This window comes from Haematobia irritans, chromosome 3 (assembly GCF_050003625.1).
Source record: "Haematobia irritans isolate KBUSLIRL chromosome 3, ASM5000362v1, whole genome shotgun sequence".
Classification (NCBI taxonomy): Eukaryota; Metazoa; Arthropoda; class Insecta; order Diptera; family Muscidae; genus Haematobia; species Haematobia irritans.
The window spans coordinates 155798820-155815306 of record NC_134399.1 but is presented as its reverse complement, the minus strand read 5'-3'; the positions used below and the strand labels follow the sequence as shown (position 1 = coordinate 155815306).

Below are 16487 nucleotides of genomic sequence, written 5' to 3'. Positions count from 1 at the left end.
ATTTATGTATACATTAGTAAACACCATTTTTCTATGACTTCATATCACAACTAAATAATTTTAATTCAAACATTTCCAAGTTAATTTTTCATAAATACTAACGACAAGTTTTCCATGACTTTATGTCACAAATAGATAATTTTACTACACATATGCGAAACATTTATCATACATTTCAATTTAATTTTTCATGAATACTTCTTTCAGTTTTGTATGCAATGTGCTACACATTTGTTGTCATCTACAACAGGAATTTCTTGCCAAATTGTAAGTTTTTTTTTGCCGGAAAGGAAGTAAAACTATTTCCTTAACAATTCACACAATAAACTGAAGTAGTTGTTAATTTCAAGTTTCAGTAAATTATAATACCTATAATATATAATGTTAAGCAATGGGAAACATATATTTTGCCAAATAAATAAATGGACCATATTGCAATTTATAAAGATTTATAAATAATAGAATAATATAAAAAACGATATTTTTTTAGAAATGAGAAACATTTATAAAGCACATTGTGATGAAATTTAAGTTAAATAGAAAATAATGATAGAAAGTTCGTAGAAATTTAACCCTACCTCTGGCATTATATACAAATGGAAATATTTTATTTTTTAAAATGGTTAAAACAGATTTCTTATCTAAAGCAGGTTTTATTAATATATTTTCCATTCGATTTAACAATTTTAACTATTATGGTTGACGTTTGGCAAACATAACATTTAACAAGTATATACGGCCAGGCCGAATCTTATGTACCTTCCACCATGGATTGCGTAGAAACTTCTACAAAAGACCGTCATCCACAATTAATTGGGTTGTGGTATCTTAAAACTTCTTAACATCGTTTTCTAAATTGTCAGTTAGACCATACGGGGTATATATTAGACAAAAAAGTTATGTATAGGTAAGTCTACAAATAATTACGAATCGATATGGACTTTTTTCACGATACGAGAGAGCCAGAATTGAAATATGGGGGTCGCTTATATGGGGGCTATATAAAATTATGAACTTGATATGGACCAATTTTTGTGTGATTGGGGATCGATTTATCTGAGGGCTATATATAACTATAGACCGATATGGACCTAGTTGGGCATGGTTGTTAGCGGCCATATACTAGCACAATATACCAAATTTCAACTGACTCGGATGAAATTTGCTCCTCCAAGAGGCTTCAAAACAAAATCTCGGGATCGGTTTATATGGGGGCTATATATGATTATGGACTGATATGGACCACTTTTGGCATGGTTGTTAAATATCATATACTACCACCACGTACCAAATTTCACCCAGATCGGATGAATTTTGCTTCGCCAAAAGGCACCAGAGGTCAAATCTGGGGATCGGTTTATATGGGGGCTATATATAAGTATGGACTTATTTCGACCAATTTCTGTATGGGTGTTTTAGGCCATATATTAAAACCACGTACCAAATTTCAACATAATCAGATGAATTTTGGTCTTCTAGGAGGCTCCGGAGTTCAAATCTGGGGATCGGTTTATATGGGGGCTATATATAATTATGGAACGATGTGGACCATGAACATTTCTTTCTTTCTTTGTTGCTTGACTTTTCTCCCTTTTGCAAATCAGCTGAGAGTTTTTGGCTGGGATGTTTCCTCGTTATAGGTGTATTGGGAGCCACCGTGGTGCAATGGTTAGCATGCCCTCCTTGCATACACAAGGTCGTGGGTTTGATTCCTGCTTCGACCAATCACCAAAAAGTTTTTCAGCGGTGGATTATCCCACCTCAGTAATGCTGGTGACATTTCTGAGGGTTTCAAAACTTCTCTAAGTGGTTTCACTGCAATGTGGAATGCCGTTCAGACTCGGCTATAAAAGGGAGGTCCCTTGCCGTTGAGCTTAACATGGAACTGGGCAGCACTCAGTGATAAGAGAGAAGTTTACCAATGTGGTATCACAATGGACTGAATAGTCTAAGTGAGCCTGATACATCGGGCTGCCATCTAACCTAACATTACAGCACTTGCCAAATATCGTAACTTATGTTTGCGAGGCATAAAAGAAAAATAAGAGTTCTTTGGTATGAATTAAAAAACAAACAAATATCACTATTATAGAGAAAGCGTATTTTTCAGATGGGTTATACAAATTGGATCATCACTGTTTTAAGTGTTCCGTGTTACCAAAATATTTATTCTTGTTTAGTGGACTAAGTACGAGGACTGTTTTGTAATTCCAAAGCAAATAGATTTTATTTCAGTTATCCATATCTCTTGTAGATGTTCCCTTCACTTTATAAATAGCATATCCTGACTATTCCATGAGCACTACTTTATTGGCCGCCATATGTTATTTGTATAACGAAAGACTTAAGACACGAACTTTACCACATATGAGTCGAACGCATTTCTTAAGGAAATGTTCGACTAAATTTCTTCAAGTAAAAGCAATTAAATTTAATTTATTTTGATGGTTTTAAAAGTTACATGTGATTAATGTGTAACATTAAATTAATATGAGCCAACCTTCTATAATATAAGACGATTGGTTTATCTATGGAAATGTTTTGTTCTCCTACAAATTTATGATATAATGAACTGGTAATAGGACTTACCTTTCCATTTGATAGAGGAATCTGTAATACATCGAGTTCCTGATTTGAGGCTGGCACAGGGACAGCTGTGACAAAGGCGAGCACTGAATAAAGACAGGCAAGGGTTATTAAATAAGGCCTCATTGTGACTTGTATTTGTGTGATTTGGGTTTTCTTATGAAAGTCTTGGTAAAAGTAAAATGTTTTTTGTTTGTTTCTTTTTTTTTGGTAAATAAAAAGCTATAAACGACTTCTCCGTTTCGTTTATCTGCCAACAACTTGGGATGAGGGGGTTATGCCACACCGAGTACGTAGACTAAACTAAACTGCAAAGAAAAATAAAAATAAAAGAAAAGTTAAAATACATCGATACGAAAAAAATATTGAATGTCAAAAAAATATAGCTTCCGCTTTTTTTGAGAAATATTCTAAAAAAATCTGGTTAAAAAAATACAAAATAAATTTGAACTGTATACTCTTAAAAATATATTTCAACAAAACCGGTTAACATTTTAAAAATATATTGTTATTGGTGATTGTTGATGTTAAATCAATCATGGTAAGTTGTTATTGGTATTCGTTTTTTGGGGGCTTTTTTTTCTACGACCATCCATCCATTCTCGAAGATGCTTTAGCCAAAGTTTTGATAGTTGGTTGACCTTGTGCATGATTTCTTAATTTATGCTTTTGATTGTCTAGCTAGGGCTCTTTGGCCATGCATCAGTTATAGTTACTGGTTGTCAATTTCATTCATTTTAAAAACAGTTTTTTTTTATTCACTTGTCGATAATATTCAAATTTTTAAAGTTGTGGGGTGTTTTTTTTTTTCTTTTGAAGTAAAACTCATCTAAATAACCACAAATTGATATGATGATGATAGAGAAGACCCCTACCCAATTAGCGGCCAAGGTCAACAACAATGCTCTGGTTTCTTTTATGCACTTTTTGTTTACATTTTTTTTTTGTGGGGTTTTTCGCATTTTTAGCTTTTGTAAAATGGGATAAGCGGATGGTAGGTTAATCTATGATCTATGACTTTGAAAAAAAAAACGTATACACATGTTCATTTCATGGCAATCACGAATTTATGTTAATTTATAATGTCAATATACCCATAAAATATTCCTACATTCATAATGCACATGTATATGCCCATGTATACGTCTATATATTAATATTTCTTGAATGATTTTTATGTATTTATATGCATGAATAATTGAATCGACAATATTCAAATAGCTTAGATGGTGTTTTATTATTGATGTAAGTATTTTGCCCCATATGATTTGCCATTAATTTAAGGTGTGATATTGTAAGATTTGTTGTTTGTAGCATTAAATCGTTATCTCTGTTTAATGATAATTTATTTATGATTTAATAATTAGAATATTTAAGAAAACGTTATTTTTCCATTAAAATCGACAATAAATAGTTAGAGTAGAAAAATATTGATAAAATGTTTTGATTAATTTAGGAATTGTGAAATCATATTAAATTGCATATGATCAAAATTTGTTTAATAACAAAAAAATAATATGCTTCAAGTATAATGAATAGTGTTGTAATGGACTAAATAAATTATGTAGCAATGCAAATTTTAGAATGGCAAATCAACTATATGTTCAAATATTAATTTTATCGATTAGGTTCTTTTGTATCAAAGTTCTACAAAACTTCAAATCATATTAAAAAATATATATTGAAAATTTTTAGCATTCCTGTTTGTGAGTGTAGTTAAGAACAAAACCGCAAGACGATCTTAGTAAATGGTTGAACGGTAATATCGCCAAATTGGTTTATACACCCAAGAAATAAATATCTATATATATTGAACCATGCCTTTTAATTGTAATTGTATGTTCTTGGAAACATAAAAGCAATATTTTTCTAATATGAAAATTTTTCGGTATAGCCATTATATAAATATATTTACAGATCTGATTTTTTGAGTTCTGCAGACCAAACATTTTTTTAATCAAGTTTGCCCAAAGTTTGAAGAAAGATATGCTAAATATGGATTTATTTCTTGAGCATATAAAAACCGTAATTTTTAACCGATTTGCATTTGGATGTCGCTGTAGCTTTAAATCTAGGTTGTATAAAATTAAAATTTGGATACGTTATACAAAGTAAACACTTTAAGGGATAATAACTTAATTTTAAAAATCGAAATTATAATGGACATTCAACGTTTGCTTTGTTACAAAAAAGTGCAAAATTGGCTAAGTAAACCTTAGCCCATAAGTAAACCTTAGCCTATATTTGGAGTGTTTTTATGTTAAATTTAAAGTTTCAATAGTTCAGTTAATTTAAGGACAAGTTCTTTAAATCAAAAATGTGTTTCCTTACTTTAAGGAAAATTAACCTTAGTTCAAATACATGGGTCTATAACGGAGCGACGCAAATTTACAAAATTTATGTCCTATATTTAATGAAAAAAAATTTGAAGCAGAGATTATAAACTTTGTTTTAATTAAAATTTCATTATTTTAAAGAAATGTGTCCTTAATATTTTGTAAATTTCGCATCCTAAAATTTAAGTTGCGTAGTCTTTAATGTCACGTAAATATTTTTTTCAGTGTAAAATTAGCCTTCCTTCTAAGACATACGTCCATTAATAGAAATAGTTTCAGAGCAGCGTAACACGAAAACTGAGGTCCCTTGGTAAACACCGAAGATTTAGAAACAAACTGGATTGCACCCGGTGAATAGGCAAGAAATGTGATGACTACCGTTTATGCAATTCCGAGAGACTATTTCAGCCTACATTTGACACTGCTTAAGCACAATATGAGAGTATTTTTGTATCGTATCGTGACAATGATAAAAAATTGATCCACAGGTACACATCAGAGACACATCAATGTGAAGAAAAGTGTACTATGACAACGATCCCATTACACAGAAAAAAAATCATGAAAAATTTTCTAATTAAAGTCTTAGTTGATTTCAATTAAAAATTTAATTGATTCAACACATTTTTTAATTGAAACAAAAATTAATAGTATCAATTAAGTTTTTAATTGGATCAATTAATTTTTTAATACTATTATTTCGGTGATTGAAGACATTTCAATTAAAAACTTAATTGGATCAATTGAAGAAAAAATTGATTGAAGATAAAAAATATTTTTTTGTGTGTACGTATTCGCCGAATTTGTTTCCAAACATAAAAAGTACCGCAAATATCATTCAAATAAGGAGATAATCACCTAGAGAAATTAAGTTTTAGGAGGGATAACAAATTTGGAACATCAGTGGGTAAAAAAATTAATTTCGACTTTTTCAAAAGTTGACATTTTGTAGTTTTTATTGTAGTTTTCTATTTTAATTATAATTGCAAATCCATTTTAACGTACGTAGATTTAAATTACAATTAATTCTAATTTTCATATTGGGTTTTGAAGTTGTATTATTTTTGGTTTGATTAGCTGATTTGTGAACAAAATTGCATTCCAATTTTTTGCTACACAATTCCTGAGTATATAGCAAATCGGATTTTTTAATTTGCTATACATTCAGAATACACAGAGAAAAAAGTGTCCTTTAAATATTTTTAAAATTTAACTTATTTTTATTAAAAAAAAATAATTTGGTTTAGTTTATTTTAAATGTTTTGGGAATGTTTCCTCAGCCCGATTAAAATTTTCTTTATTTCAAGTATATCTCAACAATTTTAATGAACCAAGGACCGCAGAAATAAATACAATGCTAAGTAAAGAACAAAAGACACTTTTTACAGGTTTTTAAATTAGTAAGAATGATTGTTTCCCATAAAACTGTTTACTTTTTTCTGTTTAGTTAACATTTTGACAAATACTTTCCTGTTAAAAGGTTTCATTACAATCTATTTAATACTTCTTTTACTTGTTTATAAACCCTTTACAATACCTTTAATTTTCTCAGCACTTCGAAAGGCACATTGCCTTCAACAAGTAACGACCGACATAAAGTTATCCCTTCTCCCAAAAAAATACCTGTTTCAACTTCCTTTCACATTGCACCAAAAAAAAAAAAAACAATAAAACGCATTCGAAATGCTACTAATATAATTGGATATCAACATGAATCAGCCCTTTTCATAACACCAATCACCATCAACCCAACAATGGAAAACCCTTGAGCTTTATTTGTTCGTGTCTTAAGTCTTTCGTTTTAGCTTGTTATTTGCAATTTCTCAATTGCCGTCTACACAAGCGCAAAAAAATGTTGGTGTGATTCATCCAGTGCCAATTTGTTAAGTATCACCTTTGCTTTATAAACCCTATAATAATATATATAAGTTGTTAATAATATGGACAATTGAGTATTCCAATCAGTCATAGACAATTGGTTTTGAGACATGCCAAGTGTTGTATCGAAAATCACCTATAAAGCTCAATGAATATGAATAGAGCTGTGGATAGCAAAGTGTGGTAAGTGGCAGATAGATAGATTCAGACAATTGTTATAGAATAAAAAATCAAATAGCCTTTAGGTTTTGAGAGAAAAAGAGAAGCGGTTTTATTTTCAACAACTCTTTCCATTGCTATTTTGTATAAAGTTTATGTGTGTGTTATAACCTTATTATTGTATATGCTATTAATAATAATTTGTTAATAAAAATAATCATGATTCCCCATTAATTTTGCCCATTCCTCTATTCTTCACCTACATAAATGTAGACTTCAAAATTGCACTTAACAATAATTTTGGTTTTTACACACAAAGAAATATTGCGTGTTGTTGGGTTGAGTATTGGATTTTATGCTTTAAGTGCTATATCGAGGAGGTCTAATAAAACTTAACGTATTTGGTATCAAATGGATGAGATAATGACTGCATATATATTGCGTTATTTTCTTGACGTTTTTGAATACTCATCTTCAAAAGCGAGTTGAAAATATTGCAAATTTTGAAAATGTTTTATGCTGTTGCCCATGTGACGGATTAAACAGCAACAAACCAACTAAAAGCTATAACCAAATTGGCTGGGCCATATGTCAGGTTCGTCTATACTAAATTTAAAACGTACACCATATACAATATAGAAATTGAAGAAATGTATGCCATATACAATATAGAGGACATTACCACTCTTTGCACGACTTTTTGAAAAATCTAAGAAAAGTTCTTCGATTTACTTCGGGATGGGGATGGATGACCCATCCCTTTGCCCGACGTTTTTTAGGTATAGTAAAAACTCAAACTTCTTCGAAATACTTGAATTATTCAGAGAATGTGGAGGGAGGATAACTAGATAATATGGAGGAGACCATATTGCTACGGTAAGGTGAGGTGAATATGAAAAATTAACCAAAACTCTTCGATTTTCTTAACATTTTTGGGGGATGTTGAGTTTGGTCTCTTAGCTAAAAGTCGACACTTGGTTTACTGATTATTGTATGGGGAGGGATTTTTATTTAAAGTAGACTGAAAATAAAATTCAAAATTTAATTTATATTCTCCAAAATTCTTGAATTTGCAGGAAAGTTAGCGGGTGGACCCTAATAGAAAGTCGGTAATTAGTTTTCTGATATTTGCCCGGGAAGAGGGGACCTCCACCTTGCCCGACGTTTTATAATTACTTTTATTTTTTCTCAATTTAAGTGAAATGTATAGGCATTGTAGGAGGAGGAGATGCTGTAAACAGTGCCTCATTTTGATTATATATATATTTTTAGTTTAGTTATTTTTCTGTTTTCCCATTTCTTCACAGGGAGGTTGAGAATATGTTTTTTTTAATTACAAGAAAATCAATTTACTATTATTTCACTAAAGTCAATTTAACTTTATTTTGGTTTATGGAATTATTATGTCTGGAGAAAGCTTTCTTTACTTTAATAATTGTTTGCGTACGTTAAATGAACTTTACTAAATTCGTAGTTCTAACTAAATAAGTTATTATTTCTTTAAATTTTTAAATTTAAAACCAATGTCCGCATCTTGAACTTCGTATGACACTAAAGAAATTCTTGCAATTTGGAACTTCAATTTTTTCCTTCAAACTACAAAATTTTCTTTAAGAAGTGAACAATTTATTATGTCTAATAAATTTTATTGAATTTGTCGAAGAATATTTATTTATTTTTTTTTTTTGATATCGGCGTGATGTCAGCGTTTGTAATTCTGTTTAGTTAAAATTTTCCAAAAATTAGCTAAATTTTCCAAAACAATTTTCTTCCTGGTAGGTTCTCTGTTTTTTTTCAGCGTATATTAATGGAGAGCCTTTCAGCTTTAAATAAGTCCGGAAGCCATAACGGAGCCGGTCGTATACGGCTAGTGTTGTATAAAAGCCCTTCATAATTGTGTTAATCAAAATATAATAAAATAAAATTCCAAGATGAAACTCGACTTCAAGTATAAATTATGTTAAATTTCAACAAAAATATTTTTTTAATAATGTCTTGAAAATGTCACCCACCTATTGCTATTATGTATATATCAACTAAAATGTTTTGTTTTTAATAATGTCTTGAGAAATGTCTCCCATTTCTGTGAGCATGAAAAACGAAAGACTTAAGAAACAAACATTTTACACTAATTCTCAATACTCAATCTTAAATATTCATCTCATTTTTTTTTTAAATATATATTATACTGGGAGTATAGTATCACACAAAGTGCATATATCTGGGGTTGTAATTCAACAACAGTTTATGGCAAAGTGATATGCCTAAAGCATGCATGCTTAAATTATGACAACAATATTTTACAAAAATATACATAACAATTACTGGCAACAAGTAAAAGCGAGAAAAAAGAGCAATAAGTAGTTGATTATATTATGCTTAACAGTCATGCTCAATGCAAACAACAACTCAAGAAAGCGTGATAGCCACAAGAGCCGGCAAAAAATGAGAATGCAAGAAACGGACGTAATTTCATAAACAAAAGCTCAAAACTCTCTCACACATCTCCGATTGAGGAAACAATCGTTGACGGGATATCTTCAGTCCGTCCGTCTTTGTCTGCCTCAGTATTTGCCGTTTTCTTTTGAGGTTGAAAAAAATTGCTTTGCGCTCAAATAAATATTATGTCATCCACAAATGGAGGTGAAATAAAAAAGTGTGGCAGTAGTCAAGTGAGTGAGTGATTATATGCATACATTCACATATAATATAAACATATTGAGGTTGGTCATGAACAGATTGTAAAGATGAACAAAAAAGGTCCAGGGAAGAGGGCGAAGAGTAAATTTGTATATGATTTTTTTTTATCATTATTGCATGGTTTTTTTTTAGTTTGTGAGTTTCTTGGAATGTTGCGACGTTACCATACGCATGTCATATATTTTCATATTTATTTTGCTTTCTTTCAATATTTGCTTTGAGTTGCCACAGTATAATTTTTTATACGCACCATTATAAGATGGTGATGGGAGTATAATATGTTTGCCATTTCATATAAAAACATCGATTCTTAGAAAATGTAACGAATCCCGTCTGTCTGTTTCAACAGACTTCAAAAATGGAGCTATAGGTATGAATTTTGACACAGCTTTTCTGCAAGCAATCCTAGGTCAAAGATAGTATGTGTTGGTTCACCATATAGACCGATCTCCCATCTACATTCTGTGGGCCCATATATGGAATTTGAATTTCAAATCATATGAAATGTATTACTTTATTGTAGTATCTTGCACGCTTAGTCGACCAGCTTAAGACTCTTCTAAAATTCAAACATAAAGTGCTTTTATAAATCCAGAATATGATGTAGGCTCCACACCCTCAAAAAAAAAAATCGCTTCTGTAACATATACCCCAAACACATTTTGCTTCAAGCATATATTATTTCAGGATTGGCCCAAACAAAATATTGTTTGTATTGTTCAAACATATTATGTTTCACCTTAGGGCATACACTGGTAGTAAAAAATTTCAATGCAATTTTCTTTGTGTGGATATATTTTTTAAGCGCCAATTGGTTACTTCCATTATTTTACTTGCAGCATACTCTTTAGGTCTCTCTTTCTAAACACATATATGTTTATAGGCTATTTCCAAATTAATATATATTTGCATCTAAGCATATTATATTTACAAACATTTTATGTCCCAAACATAATATATGTCCCAAATATGTTATGCTAGTTTATGAACATTATATACTTGCACTTAAAAATATTGTGTTAAAAAATTTGAGTACCAAACATATAATTTTTACACCCAAACATATGAAAATAGTATTTTTCATCCGTGCATGTATAGAAACTTTATATTTAATTTCCGGAACCATACCATTTCAATCGATTTTCATGAGGGAGCATGTTTCACTCCTCCTGAAATTCTATATATATTGGAAGTTTAAGAGCATGCTATAGAAAATCTCAACTGAATGTTTATGACATTTTTGAAACGACTTCTGTACATAATCTAGTTGGTAAAAAAATTATGGGTAAAAAATTTATGGCAAAAAATTACCGATCAGTGTCGCCTTGCTAATCAACCAACTATGCATCTGGATTTTTCGTCCAAACAAATTTAGGGTCTACTTTTTTAATAATCATCCTAGTCTGACAACATTAGTCATTGCGTTAACATGAGTACAACATACATAGGTCAACTTTATAGTATTCATTTAATAGCTTTTAAGCATTTTTGGCTTTGGTGAAGATTTACATACAATATTTATATTTATAAGTACTTTTAAAATTTATTACCTAATCTTGTAATTTTTTGCTGTGTTGAAAGACTTATTGTTGTCTATTTCCTCTGAGCTCTAATAGCAACTCAGATACAAACACGTGTTTTCGACGTCATCCAGTTCATTTCCATAGCATGAAGTGTTTTTCCTGACTAGAATTTAATTGAAAAGCAAATATTAAATATTCAGATTTTTATAGATAGGGTAAAGGCATAGATAGATAGATTTTGCTTCATGGACTGAAATTCTTATCAATGTTATTTCAAAGGGCATAGTGAAGTTTTTTTTGTCTATTAGGAGATTATAGAAAACAATAGCTTGTTGAATAGTAATGAAAAAGTGAATGGTATGCGCTAAAACAGAGATGTAAAACTAAGTAACAATTTTTAGTTGGATATCAAAGTTGTGCCAAAAAAAAAAAAAAACAGCACAGAAACGTGGCCTTGAGATGAATGAATTGTGAAATATTTTCTACATCCTATTGATGAATTTTAATGGAGTTGCTGGTGCGAATAGTAACAGCACGTTATCCATGAATAACACATTCTACTCGCTTATACCCCAGGTTTTGATAAATACATGCTACTTTAGATTCAGTAATCAGACACTTCTTGAAAAAAAAATACAAAATAAAATGACCCAGGACCTGTTTAATTGAGAAATGAAGACAGTAAATAGTGTCAGAGCTAGGGTTACAAAAACCGAAGAGCTTGGAAATTAAAATATGTAATCTGCAAATATTGCAGATTACCTTTTAAATATCAGTTTAGTAAAATTGACATCCATTTTACTAAATAGTTGGCATGTGGGAAAATCCTGAGATTTTTTCTTTTGATGTGAATGTCCAATTCAGATCTCATAGAATGCTGACATTATTTGTTTTTTTTCGGCCAAAATAATGATATAATATAGAAATATTGAATATATAGAATACAGTTTTTAAAGAACAAAAGACTTAAGACACGAGCTTCATTTCCAGAGCAGGAATACTTTTTCTCATTAACTGTTAAAGTTCTAAATCTACGTAGAGGCTATCTATACACGTTCAAACTTTTGGCAAATATTGCAGACTAACTTCAATTTAGCAGTCCTAGGCATATCAAGGAAGAGTAATATTATAATGTTATTATAATCATTGCTGAACTCTGACATTAATGTACAGTCCTGAGATTTTTTCTTTTGATGTGAATGTCCAATACATACCTCATAGAATGCTGAAATTATTTGTTTTTTTCGGTCAAAATAATGAATTAATATATTGAATATATAGAATAACATTTTTAAAGAACAAAAGACTTAAGACACGAACTTCATTCCCAGAGCAGGAATACTTTTTCGCATTAACTGTTAAAGTTCTAAATCTACGTAGAGGCTATCTATACACTTTTGGCAAATATTGCAGACTACCTTTAATTTAGCAGTCCTAGGCATACCCAGAAAGAGTAAAATTTTAATTTTATTATAATTGCTGAACTTTGACATTAATGTAAAATGGCTGTAATAAACATAAATGAAAAAAATACTGGTTTCTGTACTTCCAAGTTACATTAGGGTTTCAAAAATAGGTTTTTCGTTTTTGCAATTATTTTTACATCGTCATTCTACCTTTGAACTGACTTGTAATATATCGTGGAAGGTGATAAGATGAAGGCCGAAAATAAAATTCGCAATTGTAATTATATTACAAGCAAGTATAAACGCATTACGAGTGAATATAGGTACATGCATATGTTCAAAGAAACAAATTTGAAGAAACAGAAACCAAAAATATAGAAATGTTGATATCTTTATCACATCAGTTTGTGCACACAGAAATTTGTGAGTCTTAACATTTTATATGAGCTTTGAATGTGGGAAATCGGACTAAGATTGTGACTTTTAAACGAGAAGTAAATTGAAATTTTTCCAAATTTCACCAAATGAAAAAATATTTTCCGGCGGAACGAAAGTTTAGGCAAAGTATTTCTATGTTAAAAGTAAATAAATCCAACCTATGACAAACGATGAATCAGTTGTATTTATTGTCTTTTATTTGATTCTAAGAAGATTGTTTACTGACAAAATAAAACTGAAATAAGAAAATAGAACTCAATATAGAATATCAAAAATTTAAATTAGCGAATCGATAAATTTGAGGGCTGTATTAAAAAAAACATATTGAGTACAAATTGATCAACTTAATTGGCCAATAAAATAAAAAAAAATTGAAAATCTGCAACCGAAGAAAAATTACTTTCCGTCCTTTTACCAGCAAATAAATTCAAACTTATGCCAAACAATGATTATTTTAAATCGTTTTTATTTGCTGTAAAAGTAAAATGTTTAGCGTTTGTCTAAAATTTCGATACTTCAGAGAAGAAAAGTCTTCATTTAGTGAACTTTTTCGAAAACAGTCCAAAAGTCACTGGTAAATTTTGGTAATTTGGTAAAACATATCCACTTTTAATACAGCCCTCAAATTTATCGATTTCCTAATTGATCTTCTACATTGAGTTTGCTTTTCTGAGGAATGAACATTTAGATAAACGAAGTTTTCTTTTGGTTGTAAAAACACTCTTCATCTTAAAAATCAAATAAAAGATATTAATGGACTTTTGATATTGTTCAAAATTGACTCAAATTGTTGACCAAATCGACATTTGAAGCTAACCTAACTAGACCAATCGACGTTTAACGAAAAATTCAAATAACTTTTATATAAATATATATGTGTTAACTGAACATTTGAATACTTATAAATTAATTGTATTTCTCGTAGTTGACAATGCTATAGGGATACAATAGTCGATAATCGTTTACTTTATACAAGAAATCAAAACAGACGTTTAATGATTTGAAAAATCGAATAATCGACTTTTGATCGTGATTAAAATCGATGTTATATAGTGCCTAAATATCGAATGATCAACTTTTAAACACGAAGTTAACCCTGAATCGAATATACTTAATTACTTGTACTTTACATAATTCATCCGAGAGTGACGTACGTGTAAATTAAAAAAAGGTCCGGATGTTAATTTCTGATTTGTGTGATTATTGAATTCAAAATTTTTTAGAAACCAACCTGTGCAAATTTCGAAGGCTTACTTTACAATAACTTTATTTACGGCAATTGCGGGCAGGTTAATAAAATGTGCATAATTGTGTTATGAGCAATATGTTTCGAATTGCAGACAAGTCAGTAAAAGTCGAAATTTAAAGATAGTAAATATTTGCAAATTTCTAAAAAGCGGGTAGACACTTTCCTTGTGATTACAATCGTTAAAATTCTTTCGAACGTGCATGAAAACTTCTACAATAGTAGTTCGGTATCTAACATTAAGTTTTAAATATGAAAAAATTTTGATGTTTTAAGTAACAAATTTAAAGAAATTTACAAATATTTAAGCGAAAAACTCAACATTTAAAATCCGAAGCAGCTGCCGCAAAGAAATTGGGAAAACAATTTTTAACTATGCTAAATTTATTATATTCAAAAAATAATTCATACAAAAGACTTAAGCAACAAACTCAAAAATTTTATTAAATATTTTAGAACGACCTCATAAATTTGAATATGAAACTATAAAGATTTAAGCAACGAACTCAATGTATGTTATGCAAAACTATTTGAATTTGGAAAACAATTTTGATTTGAATTTGGAAAACAATTTTGAACTATACTAAGTTTATTAGAAAATATACACACACGCAAAAGACTTAAGCAACGAACTCGAAAATTTAAATATCACTCTCTAAAGATTTAAGCAACGAACTCAATATTTGAACCTGCCAAAAGAAATTTGGAAAATAATTTTTGAACTATACTAATAATATAGCAGAATTTTTTATATTCAAATCTAAATATTATTTTATTACCCATATCCATTTATGTTATAGTTGAAATGTAATAATAATAATAAAAATATTGGTTATGAAATAGATGTTTGTTTGCAAAAATATAAATGATCTAAACAGAACCAGAAATATTGCTCAATTCACAAAACTAGTTCTTATCTCATTAAGATATATTTTTTTTAAATTAAGAATTAAGACTTAAACATTTGAAAACAGTAATATGAGTGATGATATGAATTCTATAGATGATACTCTTGCTGGTTTATTTGTAAAATGTAGTGACATTACAACATTGAAAAATATTTCTACGAACGATCTTAAAATATTTATATTTCTGTTAAAAATATTTGCTTTATGTCTAATTCCACAAAACATAGTGGCCAATACTAAGGCGCTAGTAAAATTACGCACAATTCTTTTTGTTTTGTTTTTTGGTGTGACCAACACAATTCGTGTCTAAGCTCAGACAAAATATCGATTACAAGCACGAATTTCATACAACGTTAAATTGCGCAAATATTGAAGACGAAGACGAAACTAGTCGAAATTCAAAATAAACTGTTGATTAACTGTTGTTGGGGGCTCTGAAGTTCATTAAACGTCCTTGGTTAAGCTTTTTAGAGTTAAAGTGGATGGGTAAAGAACGGTTGTATTGTTCGTTATAACAAGCACTTGTTAGAATATTCTTGACCATTATGATAAGTTCTATTCTTGATAGATTTTATAAATACGAGTAGTTCAACTTGGCTCAAATTATTGTAGATTTTGTAAAAATTTTTCTTTTTTGTAGATTGTATTTTTTTAAGTCATTTTCTTCTTAATGACTATGCAGTTTCTTTATAATGTTATCAAGCGTTTGTTTTTCGATTTTTTGATTTTTTTTCAATTTCACAAAAATCCATTTTTCTTGGGTTATGCATAATATTTTTGTTTTTGGCTAATTCATTGTATTTTAATTAACACATACATTTTTTAGTAGAAACGTTGAAGCTTGTTGTTGGCTTTTGAACGGTTTTCGGTGTTTTAGTTCACGTTTTAACCGAGTATCCTCTGTTTCGGTACGAAATGAAAATGGGGGTAAAACCAAAAAATAAAACGAAAGAAGAAGAAATCTACGATTTGTTCAACACTGGGACTAGATAGACGCGCTATAATATCGAGTTGTGTCTATGCTATTGGAGTTGCAATTGATTACTAACGTATTTTTATCACACCACAACAGACTAAAGCTTAAACGCCAGTTTGGTGTAATAAAAACCTCCCCAAAAACAAAAAAGTGAGCTAAATCAACACCTCACACATATGACTGATGTTTGCACACATACAAAACATTCACACATAATTTTCTCAGAGAAGAGCGGCTAGACTTCTCCAGTGTATGCTTGTGTAGCATTTTAGTACCAAAATTCAACCATTGTACTTGTTTTTAGGGGCTTTTTCTTGGTTAAGTGTATTAG

General features: G+C 29.9%; 1 protein-coding gene across 1 annotated transcript in view; it reads right to left on the bottom strand.

Moving 5' to 3' along the window:
• LOC142231651 (uncharacterized) overlaps positions 1 to 16230 on the bottom strand; it is a 54264-nt gene extending 38034 nt beyond the window's left edge. Inside the window, exons 1-2 of the mRNA XM_075302286.1 lie at positions 15998 to 16230; positions 2590 to 2894 (exon numbers count right to left, since the gene is read on the bottom strand). Of these exons, the coding sequence (XP_075158401.1) occupies positions 2590 to 2712 (123 nt within the window). The 5' untranslated portion in view covers positions 2713 to 2894; positions 15998 to 16230. The remainder of the gene's footprint in view (positions 1 to 2589; positions 2895 to 15997) is intronic.
• Between the last annotated feature and the right edge of the window lie 257 nt (positions 16231 to 16487).